This window comes from Pseudophryne corroboree, chromosome 3 (assembly GCF_028390025.1).
Source record: "Pseudophryne corroboree isolate aPseCor3 chromosome 3, aPseCor3.hap2, whole genome shotgun sequence".
NCBI classification, from domain to species: Eukaryota; Metazoa; Chordata; class Amphibia; order Anura; family Myobatrachidae; genus Pseudophryne; species Pseudophryne corroboree.
Genome location: NC_086446.1, coordinates 205106533 through 205128051, shown reverse-complemented (window position 1 = coordinate 205128051; position 21519 = coordinate 205106533). Strand labels below are relative to the sequence as shown.

The window sequence follows — 21519 nt, the reverse complement described above, 5'->3', positions numbered from 1 at the left end:
CCACATATGCTAATGGTTGCAGACATGTCTAACCGTTATACCCATCAGCAGTGTATCTTCTGCCCATATAGCAAAACTTAGGTAGGGGACCAGTGATATGCACAGTAGAGGCCCATACCCTGCTCTTTCCAGAGCAAAGCAAGGAGGCAGGAAGGCTACAGTAAGGTGTTTCCAGTGCATAGAAGAGTGGGGGACTTGGGCAATTTTGCAGGTGCCTGGGAGTGCGGTTCAAGGACTTTAGGGGCTAAGGGAGGCAGCACTGCTGTACCCCTTACCCCAAGCCCCATGGCAACAAGCAAACCTAATCAATCAGGATTGGCAGGAAACACAGGTTGATATTTACAGTTGTCATGTTACAGCACTAACTTAGTCACATAAGAGGCAATTCTATTCAGTGTGATGTGAATAGCAGCACAAAAGAGGTACCAGAACAATACAATTTTCCCCATCGCACCCTGCACTTAGGAGATTCCGGTTACAGTGCCTTAATCCTGATGTTTAGTTGTTGTAACCAGCATTCTCCAACTTAAGTGCCAGGCGCGATGCTGTTTGTGCCAGCACTAAGGCAGAAAACAGCTTTGTGACACTAGTTTAGTCAGATATCTGCTCACATCTCAGGAGGGGTGCAATCAGAAATCCTTTAATCAAGCTTAACAGCACAGTCAATTGATTGTCTCCAGGACCTCCTTCCCGACATTATTGATATCATGCTGAATTGAATCGCCTCCACAGAATTAAGTGTTTGATTAGATATTTATGAAAAACAAACTGTGTAGGGATTCAGCCGCTTAGGCTGCGCAGCTAGATCTGCCAGTTTATAGGCAACTTACTGTAAGTTATAAGGTTCTGAGCTCTATTTTGGGATACTTTTGTAGTCCATGCCTCAAAGCAGCCTTTAAAGTACTGACTCAACAATAACTGAAAAGTAGCATTACAGGGGATGCTCTTACCATCATTATTTTCATCAAATGAACACACCTGAAGATTTGTATCACCTAAAACAAAGCAAAATCACATTTGATGCAAGTGAGTTGTAGAAACATGTGATAGCTATAAATTTGTTTACTTGACAAGATCCAAAACAGAAAATCATAGCTGGAATAACAGGTATGTGAAATAATGTAATGCATAATATACATATTTATGTTTTTCTGCAAATATTCATACAGATTCATATTTTCCATAAAGACACCCCTTACCCTGTTTCCTTAACCCAGAACTACAGAGAGATTCCTTCATTGATTACTAAACAATAACAGAAAAACTGGTGCTATGATTGTCCAAGATGGTCCCTTTGATATTTCAAGAATTTTAACCACCTCATAGAAAATTCTGTTGGTTATTATTTGGCATTACAGAATGCACAGAAGGTGTGCTCTCTGCAAGCATAGGAATTCTATGGGAAGGATCTCTGCTGTCGTGCTAGTTGTCCAGGAGAGGTTGCAGAGTCATGTAAAAAAAAACAAAAAAATGCTTGGATGGGCAAACTTACTTATTTCATTGCGCCAGTTTATAGCTGCTTCATCTTCTGGTAGCACAAAGAAACAAAGCGCCTTAATTGCCGAATGTCACTAAACATATTGGCAGTGCTTGCATTGTGCTCATTTATAGCATATGCCAACGCTCAATAAGACAGCCATGAGTGTACTGTCTTAAATCATACAGGTTGAAAGTGCTTTTACAGGATTGCAATGTAGCCTTTTCTTTGTATTGTGTACAAATGAAGTGACAGTGGGTCACTTTTACTACTTCTCTGAGATGGGGAGAGTAGATTTTTTTATGGGAACATTACAATAAGGGCATTCTTATAGCAAAAGGTCAAGGGCGGATTGGGATGGAAAACCAGCCCGGGAAATTTACGGAAGCAGCCCTAATGGGGATACGATCTGATGAGGGAGTGGGGTCTGCTGAAGGGGGTGGTCTGATTGTATGCAATTGCGGCCTTCCTTGCGTCTTTTGCTGCAGTTGTCTCTGAGACCATGGACGGATTGGGAACTAAAAGTGGCCCTGTAAAATTGTGTAGAAGTGGCCTGACATGGGCAGCACAAGAGGTATAACATACTGTGTAGCCATGGCAGCATCACTGGATGGCAGAGTTGCTGTACTGCAGATGGAATAACAATGAATGGGGACAATGCAGTGTACGTAGCGCAGTGGGCTGCCTGTCGTGGGGGGGTGGGGGCCACTTGACAACACACTAAACAGGCCGCACAGAGACCTCTGCCTACCAGGAAACTTCCTGGTGAGTCCTACGGCCAATCTGCCACTGCAAAAGGTATTCACATTCTCATAGCTATTTTGTTTATCTGTAGGTTGCATGTGCTGTTCTTCACATATTGAACATTATCACATTCTAGTATAGGAATAAAAGTGCTGTGCTTTGTGTTGGCAGAGTGTTGCAGTGTCGCATAGGGATGTTAGTCCACACAACGGCACTTAACCAGGATGATTGTTTTTTTTATATAACAGAGATAACAGCTTGTAGTATATAGAAGATGTTCTGCAGCAGCAGCAGGAACTTACAGTGAAGCTTTACAGCAGTAACACAGCAATTTAGTACACACAGGATGTGGCTGCATACATACAGGCTGCAGGTTAGACAAGGTCACACACTCAGGAGAGTAGAAGCTGCATGTCAGTGCAGTTGTCTCTCCCAGGAAGAACTCTCTCAGACTGTGCACTAAGCACCTCCTCCTGTACTGAGCTGACACTAGGAGGGAAAACACTAGAGCAGGGAAGCTGCCTCTAGTGCTGGGAATAGAGACAGACCACAGAGTGATCCACTGTCTAACACTTTGGTCATAAAGATTATTGTATGGATTTATTTCTGACATTGGTGTAGTGTGTCTGGGACATCATTGTAAATATAGTAAATGCTAACCTGCAAATAGATGCTAATAATTTACACAAACTGGCACTATCGAAAAAAATAGTGAGACTGGAAATCACTGTAACTGATCCTCTGGCCTCAGGTAGGTAAAGGGATGGTGTTACACTGACCACCACTTTCCTTTAAAACAGAAGTTGCCCTCTGTGTGTGATAGAATAGGGAACTGCAAATGGTGAACATTTTTTTTTTTTAATAATCATTGTTTTAAAGCAGTTTTAATCAAGGGAAATTAACTGGGAATTAGTCTATAGGCCCTTTTAATTTACCAATTAAAATCTAGTCCTGATTGGTTGGCTCAGTGCAGTCTATCCTATCCCCGATTGGCCACGCTGTTCAAATATCTGCTAGGATTGGTCCAGTATTTCAAATTATTACTGTATTTCAATTTGCTCTATTCTAGTAACCTACATATAAGAGCTAAACCTCTATTCCATTACCCAGTGGTCCTGTTAAGCCCAAAAGTCCAAGTCAATGTCCGGTCTGCTACCCTGCAGTCCTGATCCATAGTAAGCAGTCAGGAGAAATCAGAGTCATCATTAAATAGGCACTGCAGCAGCTTTATAGCATACCCAGAATTAAGTTGTTCATGCATCAGTGAAGGAGCCTAGTGGTGACAGCGACTAATTTCTAACAAGTGCACTACAGATGAACTGACAAGAACAGTGTAAGCCCATGTGGTCACAATAGGAGAAAAGAAAATATTAAATACATTTTTAGTAGTGTGTATCTTTACAAATTTTTCCAAATCACCGAACAAAGGGCCTAATTCAGACCTGAAAAATTTTCTCTAATGGGCAAAACCATGAGCAGTGCAGGTGGGGCAGATGTAAAGTGCAGAGATAGGTTTGGGTGGGGTGTGTTCAAACTGAAATCTAAATTGCAGTGTAAAAATAAAGCAGACAGTATTTACCCTGCACAGAAACAATATAACTTACGCAAATCTAACACTCTGCACATGTTACATTTGAACTTCCTGCAGTGTACATGGTTTTGCCCATTAGAGAAAGTTTGCTTTTACGATGAGGTCTGAATTAGGCCCAAAGTTACCACTATTAATAATTAAAAAAGAACTTATTAGGATACTAGCATGCCAACAATGGACATAGGTGTACGTATTTGGCAACAGTTTGATGAATGGGTATTCGACGGCAGAAAGTAGCAGTTGCAGCATAAATGAAGAAATAGTTTGTGTATTGGAACAGCTGTAGTCATGTATACATTGGGATGAGCTCCTTTGTAGAGCTGAGTCTCCAGGTACAGAGAGAGGAGGTATTATAACCATGGCTAGAGATGACTTTAGAAGATTCATGGGGGGATATCCTATTAGCCCCGGTAAAACATCGGTTTGCGAAAAACGTACAATGTTTCACTGATTTATTTTTTGACTTTTTTTATTTTTTTACAAGCTATCCAGATTGATCGCCTGCAAAAAAAAATGCCCTTTCTCCCGAAAACACACAGGTTCAGTGAAACCTGTGTGTTTTGGGTAGAAACAGACCTGTTTTCACACGAAAACAGGGCTGTTTCTGGGGATTTGGTTTCGCCTGCCACCAAATCCCCGATGACCGGTAAAACCTGCAGCGTTCCCGTCCTCCTGCTGATGACTGGAATGCTGTGTGGCCGCTGACTGAGGGAAGCTGCCAGGTGACTGCTGCCGCTTGAGATCTGTGTGCGGCTGCAGTGTCCCGATGACGCGGGTGCTGTGTGGCCGCTGGCTGGGGGAAGCCGCCGGGTGACTGCTGCTGGGGTCTGCATTTGGCGCTGTGTCTGTGTATCTCACGGGCAGGCGGCGGTGCGCTGCATCGGGAGCTGTCAGGAGCCGGCACCTGGCACAGTGTCAGGTAACCCCGGATAAGCCACCGCTTGTGCTGGCTTATCGGGGGTAATAGGATAGTCCCCGGCGGGACAATTAGCCCCGGTAAATTACCAGGGCTAATTGGATATCCCCCATGGACGGCAGCTCAGGCAACTTGGAGATTATGGGTAACTTAATAACTTAGATATATTGCTAGAACAGGTGCTGTGGATGGATTTGTTGGCTTGTATTAGCAATTTAAATTTCATTTTGAAGGCTAAGAGAAACCAGAATAAAGACAGACAGATTTGAGCATCAAAAAAACAAAAACAAATGTCTGCAAATGCAGATGAGTTGAGCATTAGCTGTTGACTGGATGTGGGACAATACTGCCCTTTAGGAGGTCACAGTAGTCATTGAGGGAAATGATAGGAGTATGATCAGGAACTTAACGCTATTTAGTGTCAGATAGTCGTGCAAAAAAATGCAACAGCCTCCCGTACATTTCAAGGATGTTTGGGTTATGTTCAAGATTAAGGAATACTTATTTGTGGATTTTAAAAACAAAGGGGTTGGGTATACTGACAGGGGAGGGGGGTGGGCTAATATATTAGGACTACAATATATGTGTTCTGGTGATTTTCACCTCTGATTCACTGCAAGTTTTGGCTTGCATTACTGCTGAAAATGGGGCTGCGAGTTCAGCTGTGGGCCAATGGTTAGCCAATGTGGTCTCTTTTCTGGTCCCATGTCTAACTCTGACAATTTGGGTCATACTGTGTTAAAACGCCACGTTCCGGTTACCAAATACGTCCTTTTTAAATTTTTACAATGAAATAATACCTTAATAATCTATCTGAAATACATTGTTGCTTACATTTAAGTTGTTTAGGATATAAAAAGAATTACCTGTTTTCACCTGAAGCTCTATATAACTGTGAGCTACATGTGCATGATGTTTATCTTTCTCAAAGAGAATACAGCAGTAGCCACCACCGTCCTCATGGGAGATATTCGTAAGAGTCCTATGAAATACTTTGCTGTGTAAAGGGGCTGATTTGGGAGCTTTGTGATGGCTGCTGTTGGCCATGTTCTGGACATGTTTCTTCTCGCTGCAGTCTGGGTTTCTTTCCTTAATGATAGTCCAGTGTATGGTCAGTTGGTGGTGCTGATCCTTTGGGTGTCCAGTGATGGAGCATGTAAGGTTTACATCCTGCCCTGCAGGACAAATATACTTTGAATGCAGGGCTGAAACTGTGTAAGCAGTTATCTGATCTGCAGGAGGAAAAGGAGAGAACAAAGGCTATTGTCATTTCAAATAGTAGAACTTTGTTTGTAGAACATCTGGAGAAATGAAAAACTACTTCATGTGAATGCCTATAAGATTTAGACACTGTATTGTTACATTGAAACCTCTGTAATTTCCACCTATATACAGACATAAACTAAATCACTTGATTTTTGTGTAAAAGGACACTTAAATATTATCATCATCCTCCTTTATTTATATGGTGCCATAAGGGTTCCGCAGCGCCCAATTATAGAGTACATATGCACATAATCAAAACAGGAAAACAGTGACTCACAGTTGAAGACAATATCGGACAAGTACAGGGTAACTAAGCATAACTACATCAATAGACGACAGTGAGATAAGTATCAAGGTGGCTGAGAACTGCAGGATTTGGGCAGTTGAGGATTATTAAAGTAAGAAAAGGATGATCACATGAGGGAAGAGGGCCCTACTCGTGAGAGCTTACATTTTAAAGGGGAGGTGCTGGCAGACGGGTAACACAGATGGGGTAGACCCGAGCGTGGGACAGAAGGTTAGGATGAGATTTGGCTGGGTTTGGTGAAGAAGTGGTTTTTGAGAGCCCGTTTGAAGTTCTGTAGAGAGGTGGAGAGTCTGAGGGGGAGAGGTAGAGAATTCCAGAGTAAGGGAGCAGCACGTGAAAAATCTTGGAGGTAGGAATGGGATGAAGTAATCAGAAGACAGGAGAGTCGGCGTGCACTAGCAGAGTGATGAGGACGGGTGAGATAGTAAAAGGAGATAAGGTCAGAGATGTAAATGGCAGAGGAGTGGGTTTGTAAGTGAGTGTGAGAAGTTTGAATTGGATTCTGAAAGGGAAGGGAAGCCTGTGAAGGGCTTGTAGGAGAAGGGAGGTGGACATAGTGCGTTTGGTGAGGAAGATGAGCTGGGCTGCAGCATTGAGGATAGATTGGAGTGGAGAGAGGTAACTGTCATAGAGGCCAGTTAGGAGGAGATTACAGTAATCCAGTCTGGAAATAATTAGTGAGTGGATAATGGTCTTGGTGGCATCCTGGGTGAGAAAGGGCCAGATCCTGGAAATGTTTTTGAGATGAAAACAAGTTTGTGAGAGTTGCTGAATTTGTGGTTTGAAGGAGAGAGAGGAGTCAAGGATTATGCCAAGGCAGCGTACTTGGGGGCTAGAGGAGATAGTCGTGCCATCAATGGATAATGAGATTGTGGAAGGCAAGGTTGTCCGGGAGGGTGGAAAGATAATCAGCTCAGTCTTGGACATGTTGAGTTTAAGAAAGCGCTGGGACATCCAGGAGGAGATTGCAGAGAGATAGTTGGAGGTACGAGTGAGGAGAGCTGTGGGGAGATCAGGGGAGGACAGGTAGATTTGAGTGTTATCAGCATAGAAGTGATACTGGAAGTTAAAAGAACTAATGAGTACACCTAAAGAGGACGTATATAGAGAGAGAAAAGGAGAGGACCAATAACAAAACCTTGGGGGACACCACAGTTAGTGGAAGTGGGGGGGAGGTAGTGTCATGAGAGGAGACAGAGAAGGAACAATCAGAGAGATAGGAGGACAGCCAGGAGAGGGCAGTATCACGCAGACCAAGAGAGTACTTCCTTTAACAAGATTTGTTCATCTGACATGATCCAACCAGTCGTCAAGCTATGCTAAATCACACATGCGCTTGGGTAGCAAAGCTATTCTGAGGTGAGCTACAAATGAAGGAGCATATTCGATTTATTCAATTAAGTGCAGGATTTTGCCAGCCCAAGAATGTACAGACCTTTCCCCTAATTTTGAACTACCGTGGGTATGATTGCTCTTGACACATACGGTAGTCAATACATAAAAAATGGTTGAAATTTATTTTGCGGGGAGATTCCAAATGGGAGGGAATTTTTTATTTATTTTTTTAATTGCCCTACACAATTACCTCCCGATGCTGCAGACAGACCCGGTTGCACTTCTAACACTGCACACAGCTCATTGCAAAATCACCCCTCACATACACACGGACAGGGCCGGTTCTAGACCTTGTGGCACCCAGGGCAAAAGTACATTTTAGAAAGTTTTGTAATTTATTTTACCATTAACAAAAAAGTCAGATTTTTGTTATGCATGCAAGATTCGCATTAATTAAATTGTAAGCCGGCACTGCCCTACCATACATATTGTAGACTATACACACACACACACACACACACACACACACATAATAAAATATGCACTAAATAGTATCTGACACTGCGTGCTGAGATCTGTCTGTGCATCCTGTTTACCAGAAGCCGATGTCACAATATTCTGATTTTGAGGTTTAACACAGGATCTTGTTTCATCAACACCATAAGGTGTAGAAAAGTAACCCAGTGACCGACAGGTATCATTCTTAAATCAGCAGTATCAGTCTTTCTATGACTTCATGGCAAAGAACATACAGCAGCATCAGCTGGACCTTTGATGACATGTGATACTCATTTATGGTATTAAGAGAGCAAAAATGTCTAAAGGCATAAATATATGCAACCTCCTCGTTTCTTCATTATGTACAAGTAGAAAATTCCCAGACGTGCTGCAATGACAGAGAAATGAGCCTACTAAGGCAACTTTAATCTACAATAACTATACAAACATGCATCTCAATTCTTAGAAGGAGTGGTGTTAGTCAGTGATGGAAAATACAGGTGGTGGTCATGCTATGGGGCCCAGAGGTGAGGAGGGCATGGATCTATATCTAAATGTCTGCCCCCAGTTTACATATTTTGCTTAACTACTTTCCTGCAGTAGTCACACCAGATGCAACCATGCCTAGTTGGGGTTTCTAGGCTCATCTAATGACAGCAGTCTCAGCGCCCCTAGTCAACACATCCATTAATGCGGCAACCTCCTGGCCAGGGTACAGAAGGCTGATCTTAAAACGATCGCCCGATGGTGACTACAGGAAGACAACGTCCCTGCAGCCTGACCTCAGGGCAGCAGTAGGCTAATCCATGTGGGTATTTTATTTTAGGTCGACAGCACTTAGGCACTATTGGTCAACATGCATTAGGTCAACATAGTCACTAGGTCGACACCTGAGTTCACTTTTTTCTTCATTTTCTGAACTTTTTCATACTTTACGATCCACGTGGACTACGACGGGTAATAGTAACCTTGCCCGAAGCATGGCGAGTGGACACGGTGCACTAATTGGGGTTAGCGGTTACTTTAAGGAGAAAACGACACCCAAAAAAATCTAAAAAACCAATGTCAATCTTTTTCCATGTCGACCTAATGACCATGTGGACCTATTTCAGGTGTCGACCAAGTCACTGTCGACCTAGTTACTGTCGACCCTACGATCCAGACCCTTCTTCTGTACGTTGATCAGCAATCCTAATAGCTGCGCCTTCCCCCATTGCTGCTAGATTAAAAAAAAATATATATATATATATCAACTTGCATAAACAATAGCTATTTAAACTTGTTTCAGAAGAATTTTCATGAAAAGCTGCATATTAAAAACACCTATACTGAAAAATAAATAGCTATTATTTACATAATATAATTATTTCGGGGCCAGCATTAGAACAATGAAGCTCAGGGCAACAGCAAACAAGCCTGGGGCCCCAACATGTTTTTTTTTTGTTTTGTTTATTAAATACAACAACTATTTTTTATTGTTTAACTTTCACTGTCTCAATTTAATTGTTTGCATTCACAATACAAAAAGAAAAAAAGAAAATTCACATGAGCAACTGCCTAACTCCATTAGGCTGGGTAGACACTGTAAAGACTCCTGCCAACCCCCCGTCGGTCCAACTGAGCTGCCCGAGCCTCCAATTAGATAAGCCATGCATACCTACCAATTGTCGATTCATTAAGTCGGTCCAGACTTCACAGCGGGTTGGGCATTTGAATTTGCCCGTCCAGCAATCATGTGTCGGCGGTCCTTGCAGCCAGGGTTCGGCAGTCAGCAGGTCGCCCGTGCAAACAGCCTGACATTGTCTGTGCTGCAGGTCTGACGCAATATGGCTGAACGACATTGTTCACAGACATATTGGGTGTACACACCCGCAAATATGGTATGGATATATATATATATATTGCATGTTCGATCGAACCCAGAAAACAGTTAATAGCACAACAAATAATAAGACAACTATTAACATTAGATTTCTATCACAGGAAAAAAATGAAAAATAAAAATTACTGTTAAAATTTTGGACCCAATTCTGCTAAGCAGCAGAATTTGCAATCCTTTTGATCGCATGCTGTGGGCCGCCCATCGCAGGGCAAGGCCACCCAGCATGCTATCCGCTGAACCCCCCCCCCTCCCCCAAGACCATGCTGAAATTGCAGTTGCACTGCAGTTTCAGCGTGATCGCTAAGAATAGGGTAGCCTCCTGCCGATGCAGGATTTGTGCTGATCGAGGAAGGGGGGGGTGGGGAAGGGGGTGACAGGGGCGCTCATTTCACCCAGCGGTGAAATGAGCGATGCGCTAGATTGGCCAATCTAGCACTGGCGATAGCGCCGCGCATCACTATCGCTTGAGTTCTAAGAAATCTAGTCAGATTGCTTAAAATTTGAGCACGGATCTCAGTGTGTACCCCCTTATCACGCATGATTTGTGGATCTCGAATCATGCACAGGTGAGGTAATCTATTTTGTCTGGTCAGTAATTATCTTATCTGCTTTCACAGACACAAATCCTCAAACGTGACCTGTTGGGGGGGAACCTGAAAGTTGAGAACCACTGAATAGCTGGGCATACACTATAAAATTATCCAGTAGACCATCTGTCCTTATCTAGCTGGTTTAAATGAAAATCTGGCAATGTACGGGAGCAAATGACAATCAACCATTTCCTCCCAAACACTGGAAAATGGACAAAATCTGTTGTTCAGACAAATTGGTTAAATCCGTGACTTAAACCAATTTGTTTGAATGACTGTGTTTGTCCGTTTTCCAGTGTTTGGGAGCAAATGGTTGATTGTCCTGTGCTCTTATTCAGTACCAGATTTTCACTCCAACTAGCCAGATCTGGCAGATGGTCTGCCAGATAATTGTAGGCTCCAGTGATCATTTAGAAAAAAATAATAATAAATAAGTATTTTATATATATATATATATATATATATATATATATATACTGTATATATAAAACATACATACTGGAAATAAAGCCGTGGCATTTTAGTTGTTAGGGACACATTTAACAATGAGACACAACCTCTTTAGTGCTTGTTTAAGGGGTTGTGCCTTTTTCAGTATTTAACAGTTGTAAACTTTCAGTTGTTTGCCCCTATGCTGCTTATGCCATCTATAGATGGCGAGAGCGATATGGTCCCTATTGCTAGCAATGGGTCCCAGTGTATTCCTTTCCAGCTTTAGCGAAGCCTTCCAGGTATTGCCAAGTCCCTGCAGGGTGAAAGTGTAATGCACATGTACAGACTGCCTGTCATTGCCAGCGATAGGATGCCAGCAACACAGCGAATAGAGATGTCACTGGACCTCACTGGAGAGGTAATAATGTTGAGTACCAACGGCATATTTGTTAGTATCACTGCAATACCAAAATATATGATGCTGGTAATAAGGTTTGTTAATAAAAAGTCTGCAATTTAGGGAGACCGTGCGGCTGATAGTGTAGGGGTGTACACGCCCACATGGCTCTAGCCACACCCACCCAGCACTGGTCACAGCTCCTCCCCTTCTCTGTATAGGCCCTTGAAATATTTCAGCTCATGTGGTCCTTAATCTGGCCCTGCATACAGGTCATACTAGTAGCATGGGAGTTATTTAATTGTGCATTATAACAGACAAGTTTGCAGTCTGGCCCAGTACTTGAGTATAAATTTACCATTCAACATAGTACATTTCTGTAGAGCCAACCACAGGAACCCATGTGACACTGCTCTAAGGGCTCTGTTTATATAGTCATACTTACCTACCCTCCCGGAATGGCCGGGAGGCTCCCGAAAATCGGGTGACCCTCCCGGCCCCCCGGAAAGGTGGGCAAGCCTCCCGCTTTCCCCCTCGGCCGCCCGCAGCAGAGAACAAGTGGGCGGCCCGAGGGGGTCCGATGACGCGATTCGCGCTGAATCGCGTCATCGTAGCTCCGCCCCCCCCGCTATGCAGCGCCTCGTTTCTCGGCACAGCACAGTGGGAGTGGAGTCACGATGACGCGACCCTGATGCCACGCCCCCGGAACGGCCATCCTGCTGCTGGCCACGCCCCCGAACAGCCCATTTTGCTGTCGGCCACGCCCCCATGCACCTACAACGCTGCCTACTCCCGGAGGAGGAGGCAGCAAAGTAGGTAAGTATGCATATAGTACATGAAGTGGCTACCACCAGTGCTTAACACAATATATTGCACCATATCTATGCAGTATATAGTAGTCTTATGTAGCCATTCTGTAAAGCTTACCTACATCAAGCAGCCCCCTCCGTGATCCCAGCAAGCAATGCAGAGAATGAATTATCACAATTATGGTGCTCCTTGTTTATACTGCGCATGCGCTGGCAGTGCCTTGTGCACCAGCATACGCTCACGTCACTGGACACAAGGGGTGGAGCAATGAGTGAAGGAGCATCAGCAGTTAACAACTACTTATCCCCCAGCTAGGTACTTTTCAGCACATTCCACCTTCTCCATATGCCATAACAAAAAATGTATGTGAAATGTAAACAAGACGTTTCTGTTCTCTAAATAGCTCTCCCCATACTATTGTATAAGGAAGTGATTTTTACACTAATCAGAAGCACCGCTGGAGGGATCTTAGCTTTTTCCATGGTAAACCCCTCCTCCGAGTAGGACAAAGAGGTGAAAACTCTGTTAGTAATGAAACAAGGCTTTTTATTTCTTCATGACTACAGCTGGAGGTGGCTTCAGCTGTCCGTAATGGAACGCGGCAGTAATAGAGCTGGACTGTCACCTAGATAAAATATATTCTAAGGTGCCCCTCCATCTAGCTGGAGCTCCAGAGGCTTAACAACCAAAAATAGCAGTGGAGGTTGGGTGCGTGCTGGAAGACCATCTTCAGAGAAAGAGAACCCTAGAAAGAATGGCTGAATGGAGCAGCCCTAGTTAGGAGGAGGAGACTAGTAATTATGGGGTGTTTGTATTTAGCCTTGGAGAGAGATAAAGTGGATGGAGGAGTCCCAGTCAATCAGCTCCTAACTGCCATGTTACAGGCTGTGTTGGAAAAATGATAGGAGTTGGTTGGTTGATTGGTTGGTACTTTATCTCTGTTCACTTTATCTCCGTCTAAGGCTTAGTACATAGACCCCCTTTATTTTAGTAGGCGGTAGTTCACTTTTCAAATTTTAAACAGCTTCAGGGGCATGTTAGGAGGATGCTAACCTACTGTATATACATAGACTTACTATACTATCCCTTTAAACCAGGACACTCATGAATTACACAGATTCTGTAGCTGGCTGACTTCAAGCCAGCAATTAATCTGGTTTTAAATTAATCAGTTATGGGGGCGTGGCCACGGCAGCACAGGAGTAGGCAGCAGGTCCCGGGAGCTTCCTGGCTAATTCATCCTGCAACACAATCCTGACCCCCTCTGGTGTGCCTGACTAGCCTGCTTCCTCTCCCCACACTGCGGGGCACCGTCAGGCGTCCTTCTCCGCTCTCCCCGAGGTCCGTTCAGCTGCGGCGGCACACTTCCGGCTCTGCGGCCTGTGCCTCCTCCGGATCCCCAGCCTCAATTTTGGCGGCTCCCGGCCGCGTTGCGCCCGGAGCTCATACGGCAGGCCGCTGTCACCGCTGGATGCCGTGGAGCGGCGGGGGGAAGGCGGCTGGTCCTCCTCCTCCTGACAGGCTGAGATCCGAGGCCCTGGTTCCCGGAGGGAACGCAGGTACTCCTGGACAAGGGGTGAGGGCACTGTGAGACCGGCGGCCATTTTAACTACAGCTGCACAGACAGCCCCACTGCTCTGGACTGTCATCCTAGCCTGGAAGGGATATCTGCATCCAAGGGCTGCCTGGCCTGCTTTTCTGTGTCAGGTGAGTGGATTCTGCCTTCTGGGACCATACTGCAAGCTGACTTCACCTGCTCTCATTTTACATACTAACTATTACATTGCTCCGGCTCTCACCTATATTCTGGGACGCTGCCTGTACCTTCCTTTATATTTGCCTTCTACTTTGATGGCCAGCTGCGGCTACATTTCTGCATACTGAAAGCTTAAGACTTCACTGCTGTTGACTCCTTTTACGCTTCTGACCTGTGAATTTGCTGGAGTGTTTGTCACTACCTATTGTCCGTCATGGTTTGGGACGGCCAGCGCACGGCTGCGGCTAAGCTGGAGAGGTTTGCCAGACAACCTAACCCACCTAACCCCCGGGCCTTGCAGGCCCCTTCTCAGTGGGCCTCTCCGTCTCACTTCTATTCCCCGTCTGCAACAGCTGCTGACTCCCCTACCACACCCTCAGCTCCATCCCTTCAACAAGTGCTGGAGGCCAATGCAGGGACAGAACAGCGTCTTTCAGATAAGATGGAGAAAGTGCAGTGTGATCTTTCCTTGATTCGACAGGATGTCCAGCGCATACGAGAGAGAGTGGGTGAGGCGGAAACCCGTGTCTCGAATCTGGAGGATATGTGCGGCCCTATGAAACAATCCATTTCCACGGTGACCCAGCAAGTTTCATCCCTTCAATCCAAGCTATTAGACATGGAGGGTCGGCTACGTAGAAATAATGTGCGATTTGTGGGCCTGCCGGAGAGGGAGGAGGGCTCTCAGCCTGAGGACTTCCTTGAATCGTGGCTAAAGGAAATGTACGGCGCTGAATCCTTCACGGCACAGTTTACGGTGGAGCGTGCACACCGGATACCATCCCGTCCTCTACCTCCTGGCGCTCCTCCGCGCACCTTCATTGCCAAATTTCTGCATTATAAAGATCGTGACTCAGTCCTCCGTCTGGGACGCACAAAAGGCCCCCTTGTCAGGAATGGGGTTACCGTGTCAGCTTTCCCTGATTTTGCCGTGGACGTCCAGAAAGACCGAGCCCAGTTTATGCCTATTAAGAGGCGCCTCAGGGACCTGAACCTCTCCTACTCTATGCTGTTCCCTTCTCGACTCCGGGTGGTGGCGGACGGGGAAACCAAGTTCTTTAATTCCCCTAGAGAGGCGGCCCAATGGCTGGACAGATATGCACCGGGTGCTCGTCAGTTGGCTCCGGACTGATGTCCTGCATTGCTTATGGTTCGTTTGGGCTCACCAGAGGTCTCCACTCATTGTCCAGGGAGCCCCCCCTTGGCTTTGGTGGCTCAGGACTTTTCTTTCCCTTGGTCACTTGATTTTGGTTAAGGGTTTTGTTGAGAATTTAGCCCTTGGGAGTTAGGAACGGTTGTTTGGGATATAAGTATGCCAAAGTTAGGGATGGTATACGGGGAGGGGGGGGGGGGATGTCAGCAAACAGTTCGTTGCTGTTCCTTCTGTATGTTTTTTTCTTTCTATAGTTTGTTATTTTTCTCGTGTTTGAATTTGTTTTTGTGTTTATTTTCTTTGATGTGGGAAGTATATTTGATGCATTGGATATTGTGGATTGCGATTCAGGGATTAAGTAAGATAAGCACTGTTCTTGCCTTTACTGACGACTTCCAGGAATATTTGCTGGGACGTTTATCTACTGTGTTACATAGAACCCTACCTGGATTATGGCTAATTTGAAATTTCTGACATGGAATGTTCGAGGTTTGAATAATAATAAGATAAAACGCTCCTTAGTTTTGACTACACTTCGGAAATATGGCCCGGATGTTGCATGTCTCTGCGAGAGTCACTTGGAGGGGAATAGGTTGTTGTCACTTAGAAGACCCTGGGTGGGATGGGCCTATCATGCTTCTCATTCCTCCTCTTCCAGGGGTATGTCGATTCTGATAAGAAAGTCGGTACACTTTGAGTTGGTGTCGGTCAAGACTGACCAGTATGGTCGTTTTGTGTTCCTTGACTGTAAGCTGAGTTCCCAACCCTACTACATTTTGGCGGTTTATGTCCCCCCCCCCCCTTCTCGTATGATGTGTTACAACAGGCCGCTACATTCATAGCCTCCTCTCCATGTACCCCGGTGATCTGCTTGGGTGACTTTAATAATGTTATGAATTTGGCATTAGACAGGTGGCGCTCTCCGCAGGCTGCTGGGGTGAGTTCTGGTCCTACTAAATTTGCTGATTTTCTGAATAATTTGCAGTGGGTGGATGTGTGGAGGTCTCTACACCCTACAATTAGTCAGTTTTCATGCTTCTCCGGCACGCATGGCTCATTTTCCAGAATCGACCTGATCCTACTGTCTCCCGTTCTTCTCCCCAGGGTAGTCGACGTCCAGTGCGAGGCCCGGGGTATCTCTGACCATTCCCCTATGATGTTGACTCTTGCTATAGTGAGCCAGAGGGGACAATCTTATTGGAAACTGCTCCTTCCTGGCTGATACAAATGGGCGACTGCTCTGACCAGGTGACTCAGTGGGGGGGTTATTTTAATGACAACGTAGGGTTGGCCCCGGGGACAGTGGTCTGGGATTCATTTAAGGCCTTTTTAAGGGGTACGTATATTAGACGAATATCTGCTCATAAAATATCCTGCAGGGAGAGGGAGCGAGCCCTTGAGAGTGACGCCAGAGATCTGGAGTCCCGCTACTTGGTGGATGGTACCCCTGCACTGAAAGCACGCTGGTTGGCGGCTCAGTCAGCATGGGTGGCTCATTTGTCTGATAAAAACTCGTGCTCGCTTCTATTTCAGGCTACTAATATTTATATGCAGGGTGACAGGCCTGGTAGCCTGCTGGCTCGACTGGTACACTACGGCCGCCCTGGCTCTACGATTACCCAGATGTCCGGTAGCGATGGCTCCCTTGTAGACACCACGCCGGACATTGCGCAGTTATTTCATTCCTACTATGCTGAGGTCTATAGTTCACAGTTAGTATGTTCGGCATTAGATCTCTCCACTTATTTAAGAAATATTCCCTTACCCACACTCTCCTCTGAGGCCTCTGAAGTGTTGGAGGCACCTTTGACACTGGAGGAGGTGACGGCGGCTATTGGTCTGTCTCCCAATGGCAAGGCACCGGGGTGTGACGGCATCCCCTCTGAGGTATATAAGACCCATATTGATTTTTTTGGTCCCAGGCTTCACGCCCTGTATTCTGATCTATTTGTTAATAATGAACTTCCCCCTCTATGTCGGAGGCGATTATTATAGTGATCCAGAAGCCCGGAAAAGACCCTAGGTCCCCGGAATCCTATAGACCGATCTCTTTGATTCCCACCGATGCTAAGATCCTGGCAAAAATTTTAGCAGTTCGGCTTAACACTGTAATTACCTCCATTATCCACCCCGACCAGACCGGCTTTATGCCAGGGATGTCCACTTCTATTAACTTGCGTAGATTATATACCATCTTACAAGTCCCAAATGATTTTCCCTCCGACTCGGTAGTGGTCTCGCTGGATGCCGCCAAGGCATTTGACAGTATTGAATGGCCTTATCTATGGGAAGTCATGACATGTATGGGCTTCGGGCCTAATTTATACAATGGACTAAACTACTCTACCAGCACCCGACTGCCAGGATCTCAGTAAACGGCTATATCTCTCCCTCATTCCGCCTGTCTCGTGGAACCAGACAGGGCTGCCCTCTATCCCCCACTTTGTTTGCCCTGGCCATCGAGCCCTTGGCCTGTCTGATAAGGTCGCACCCGGGTATCGTGGGAATCCATACCGGCCCTCGGGAGGATAAGATTGCTCTTTACGCTGACGACATGCTGTTGTTTTTGCAAGATTACACCAGGTCTATGCCTACTTTGTTGCAATTGATCGAGGAGTTCGGTGCGTATTCAGGCCTTCATATCAACTGGTCTAGATCCTCCATTATGCCTGTGATAGGCCCCCCCAGTGTTGTTCCTAAAATCTCCCTGCCGCTATGTTGGACGGCGAAATTTAAATATCTCGGGATTCAGGTAACCAACGACCCCTCTGACTTTACACCTTTGAATCTCGATCCGATCATGCAACAGGTTGCTCGTAAATCTAGGACTTGGTGTAAGCTTCCATTGACTGTATCTGGCAGGGTCAGCCTTGTTAAAATGATAATATTACCTAAGATTCTGTATGTTATTCTTCAATCCCCTATGTACATTCGTCCATCCTTCTTTAGGAAATTGAATAGTGTCTTATCTTCTTTAATATGGGCTAACAAACATCCTAGAATACAGCTGAATACTCTCACCAGGCTGCGCTGCGATGGTGGTCTGGCCTTGCCAAATTTTCAAATGTACTATTATGCCGCTCAGCTGACTCATATTAGTGCATGGCTGCAGGATACTGGTGTCACTTCTCTACATTGGGTGTTTATTCAATGTTACTTCCCTGACCTATCTCCCCTGCAGGTGTTGTTGAGTGGGAGCATGGCCCGGTTTCTTCCCCCACTTATATATCAGGCCGTGAAGGTTTGGCAGGCCCTAAGGGACCTTTTGAAATTTGACGGATTGGACCCAGACCCCCCCCCCCCCCCTCTGGTATTCTAAATGGCTCCCTGAACTGCATGCGCTCGAGGGGAGGGAGGTTTGGGCCCCTAAATCAGTGGTTTCCATAACTCACCTCTATACGGATACTACACTTAAATCCTTCCAACAATTAAAGGATGAGTTTGACTTACCTAACTCCTACTTTTTTTAGATACCTTCAACTTAGACATGCTCTACAGTCCCAATTCGCTAGTTCTCCCCCTAAGATCCTTCCATTTCCCATTAAGACCTTTGTAAGTATGTTGGGTCGAGTTAAGATGATTTCCCTTGCATATGGTTATCTTCTCGCTAAACTCCATATAGACCCTTTGACACGTCTCCGTGGCAAATGGGAGGAGGATCTGGGCCCCATAACTGAAGAGAACTGGACCCTTGCTTTGGAAAATCCGAGCACGGTTACCAAATCCATTAGGTATCAACAAATACAATACTTCCTTTTGCATAGAACATATATGACCCCGCTTAGACTGGCTAGATTCGGAGGGGGTCGATCAGGTGACTGCCCTAAATGTGGGGTGGCTGTGGGTACTTTTTGGCACCTCATTTGGGACTGTCCGCTGCTGCGGGCCTTCTGGTCAGGGGTCAGGTCGGTTCTGGGGAACACGGGAGTGGCGGACGCCATGCTTACCCCACAATTTTGTATCCTGGGGATGGGATGCTCTGATTTCGTATCCAGTCCAGAAAGCCTATATGCTCGCAATATATGTGCCTTCGCGAAGGTGTGCATCGCGAGGCTATGGATGGCCCTTCGTTGTCTGCTCTTAAAGTACTAGTAAACGACACTGTTTTTAAGGAACAATACATTTATATGAAACATAATGCCTCTGCTAAATTTGAAAGAATTTGGTCTCCATGGATGGAATCCATATACTCCCTCCCAGACCCTGCAACTTAATGGCTGTGGGGATACTATCAGGCCCTTGATTCGCTAATTTGCAATTTTGTGCTATATGCTTCCTTCTCACCCGATGTGTTATGAGTGGGAGGGTAGCTCTGTGCTCTGTTAGACAGGGTAAGGCTTAGAGTGTTAGTTTTTCCTTTGTGTCTCTTCTTCCCTTTTTTCTTTGAGAGTTTTTCTTTTCGGTTGGGTTGTTTGTAAATGTTTTAATGGAAAAAAGTCTAATGAGGTTTTTTGTTTACATAAATGTACGGATTATGCAAGGTTATTTGATATAAATAACTGTGTGTACATACACGCTCCTGTGCCATTGGCATGGTAAGATGTTATGCCGAAGGTGAATGTTGTTTTTCCAGAGATGCCATGTCATGCTGTACATGTTATGTTCCTGCTATGCATTTTCTGTGTACAAACTGTTCTCCTTCGAAATAAAAAAATACTCTATTTTAAAAAAAAATTAATCAGTTCTATAACCTGTGTAATTCATAAGTGTCCCTGTTTAACGGGATAATATGGTATGCCTATAAACACTGTACCCTCTGAATATTTTAACTTTTGGGATAAGTAAACCTTTACAGCTGTACTATGTCTAAAAAAACAAAACAAAAAAAAACACAACAACCACCACCCAATATTGGTGCAGTGGCTCCCTCATACCTTAGCTGGAACATTGGGGGCTGCTGTATTCTTGTTTCATTGTTCCCTTACAGCCCCAGATAAAAACAGGTGGGTGAGGGTAGAGGTGGAGTGTGAGCAGGAAGAAAGCTCACAAGCCACAGCCAAGAGATTTTAGCTTGTTAATTATATTTCTGATCATAATTTCCTACTGCATGGTGACTGCAACCCTCCGCTAGGCTTACTGTTTGCCGATAAGCAGCAGTGGTCAGCTGGGCACCAATGGAACATTTTGGCCTGACCATGAGGAGAGGGTTCCAAGAGTTTGCTCATGCCACTAATGTGCTCCTATTTAGTAGAGTAACATAGTTAATGAGGTTGAAAAGAGGCAAAATGCCCAACGGGTTCAACCTGTATTCTGTATTAAGCTGTGCACATTATAATGTACCGCTGAAGTAATGGTTTTGTACCAATTAACAACTAGAATTCGTATCACTCCCATATAGTTAATGTCAAGATCTTAAATGCTGTAGCCTTGGATACTTTCTCTATCGTCCTAGTGGATGCTGGGGTTCCTGAAAGGACCATGGGGGATAGCGGCTCCGCAGGAGACAGGGCACAAAAAGTAAAGCTTTAGGATCAGGTGGTGTGCACTGGCTCCTCCCCCTATGACCCTCCTCCAAGCCTCAGTTAGATTTTTGTGCCCGGCCGAGAAGGGTGCAATCTAGGTGGCTCTCCTAAAGAGTTGCTTAGAAAAGTTTAGCTTAGGTTTTTTATTTTACAGTGAGTCCTGCTGGCAACAGGATCACTGCAACGAGGGACTTAGGGGAGAAGAAGTGAACTCACCTGCGTGCAGGATGGATTGGCTTCTTTGGCTACTGGACATTAGCTCCAGAGGGACGATCACAGGTACAGCCTGGATGGTCACCGGAGCCTCGCCGCCGGCCCCCTTGCAGATGCTGAAACGAGAAGAAGGTCCAGAATCGGCGGCAGAAGACTCCTCAGTCTTCTTAAGGTAGCGCACAGCACTGCAGCTGTGCGCCATTTCCTCTCAGCACACTTCACACGGCAGTCACTGAGGGTGCAGGGCGCTGGGAGGGGGGCGCCCTGGGAGGCAAATGTAAACCTATTTTTGGCAAAAAATACCTCACATATAGCCTCCGGGGGCTATATGGAGATATTTAACCCCTGCCATAATCCGTTAAAGAGCGGGAGACGAGGCCGCCGAAAAAGGGGCGGGGCCTATCTCCTCAGCACACAGCGCCATTTTCCCTCACAGAAAGGCTGGAGGGAAGGCTCCCAGGCTCTCCCCTGCACTGCACTACAGAAACCGGGTTAAAACAGAGAGGGGGGGCACTAATTTGGCGTAAGAAATATATAAAAAAGATGCTATAAGGGAAAACACTTATATAAGGTTGTCCCTATATAATTATAGCGTTTTTGGTGTGTGCTGGCAAACTCTCCCTCTGTCTCTCCAAAGGGCTAGTGGGTCCTGTCCTCTATCAGAGCATTCCCTGTGTGTGTGCTGTGTGT

General features: G+C 45.4%; 2 protein-coding genes across 6 annotated transcripts in view; one reads left to right on the top strand and one right to left on the bottom strand.

The window, feature by feature from the left end:
- The window catches only part of CDH23 (cadherin related 23), a 1868204-nt gene that overhangs the window by 1666833 nt on the left and 179852 nt on the right, over positions 1 to 21519 (top strand). The window lies entirely within an intron of this gene.
- The window catches only part of VSIR (V-set immunoregulatory receptor), a 91843-nt gene that overhangs the window by 13656 nt on the left and 56668 nt on the right, over positions 1 to 21519 (bottom strand). The window contains exons 2-3 of the mRNA XM_063958777.1: positions 5595 to 5960; positions 951 to 995 (exon numbers count right to left, since the gene is read on the bottom strand). Coding sequence (XP_063814847.1) covers positions 951 to 995; positions 5595 to 5960 — 411 coding nt within the window. The remainder of the gene's footprint in view (positions 1 to 950; positions 996 to 5594; positions 5961 to 21519) is intronic.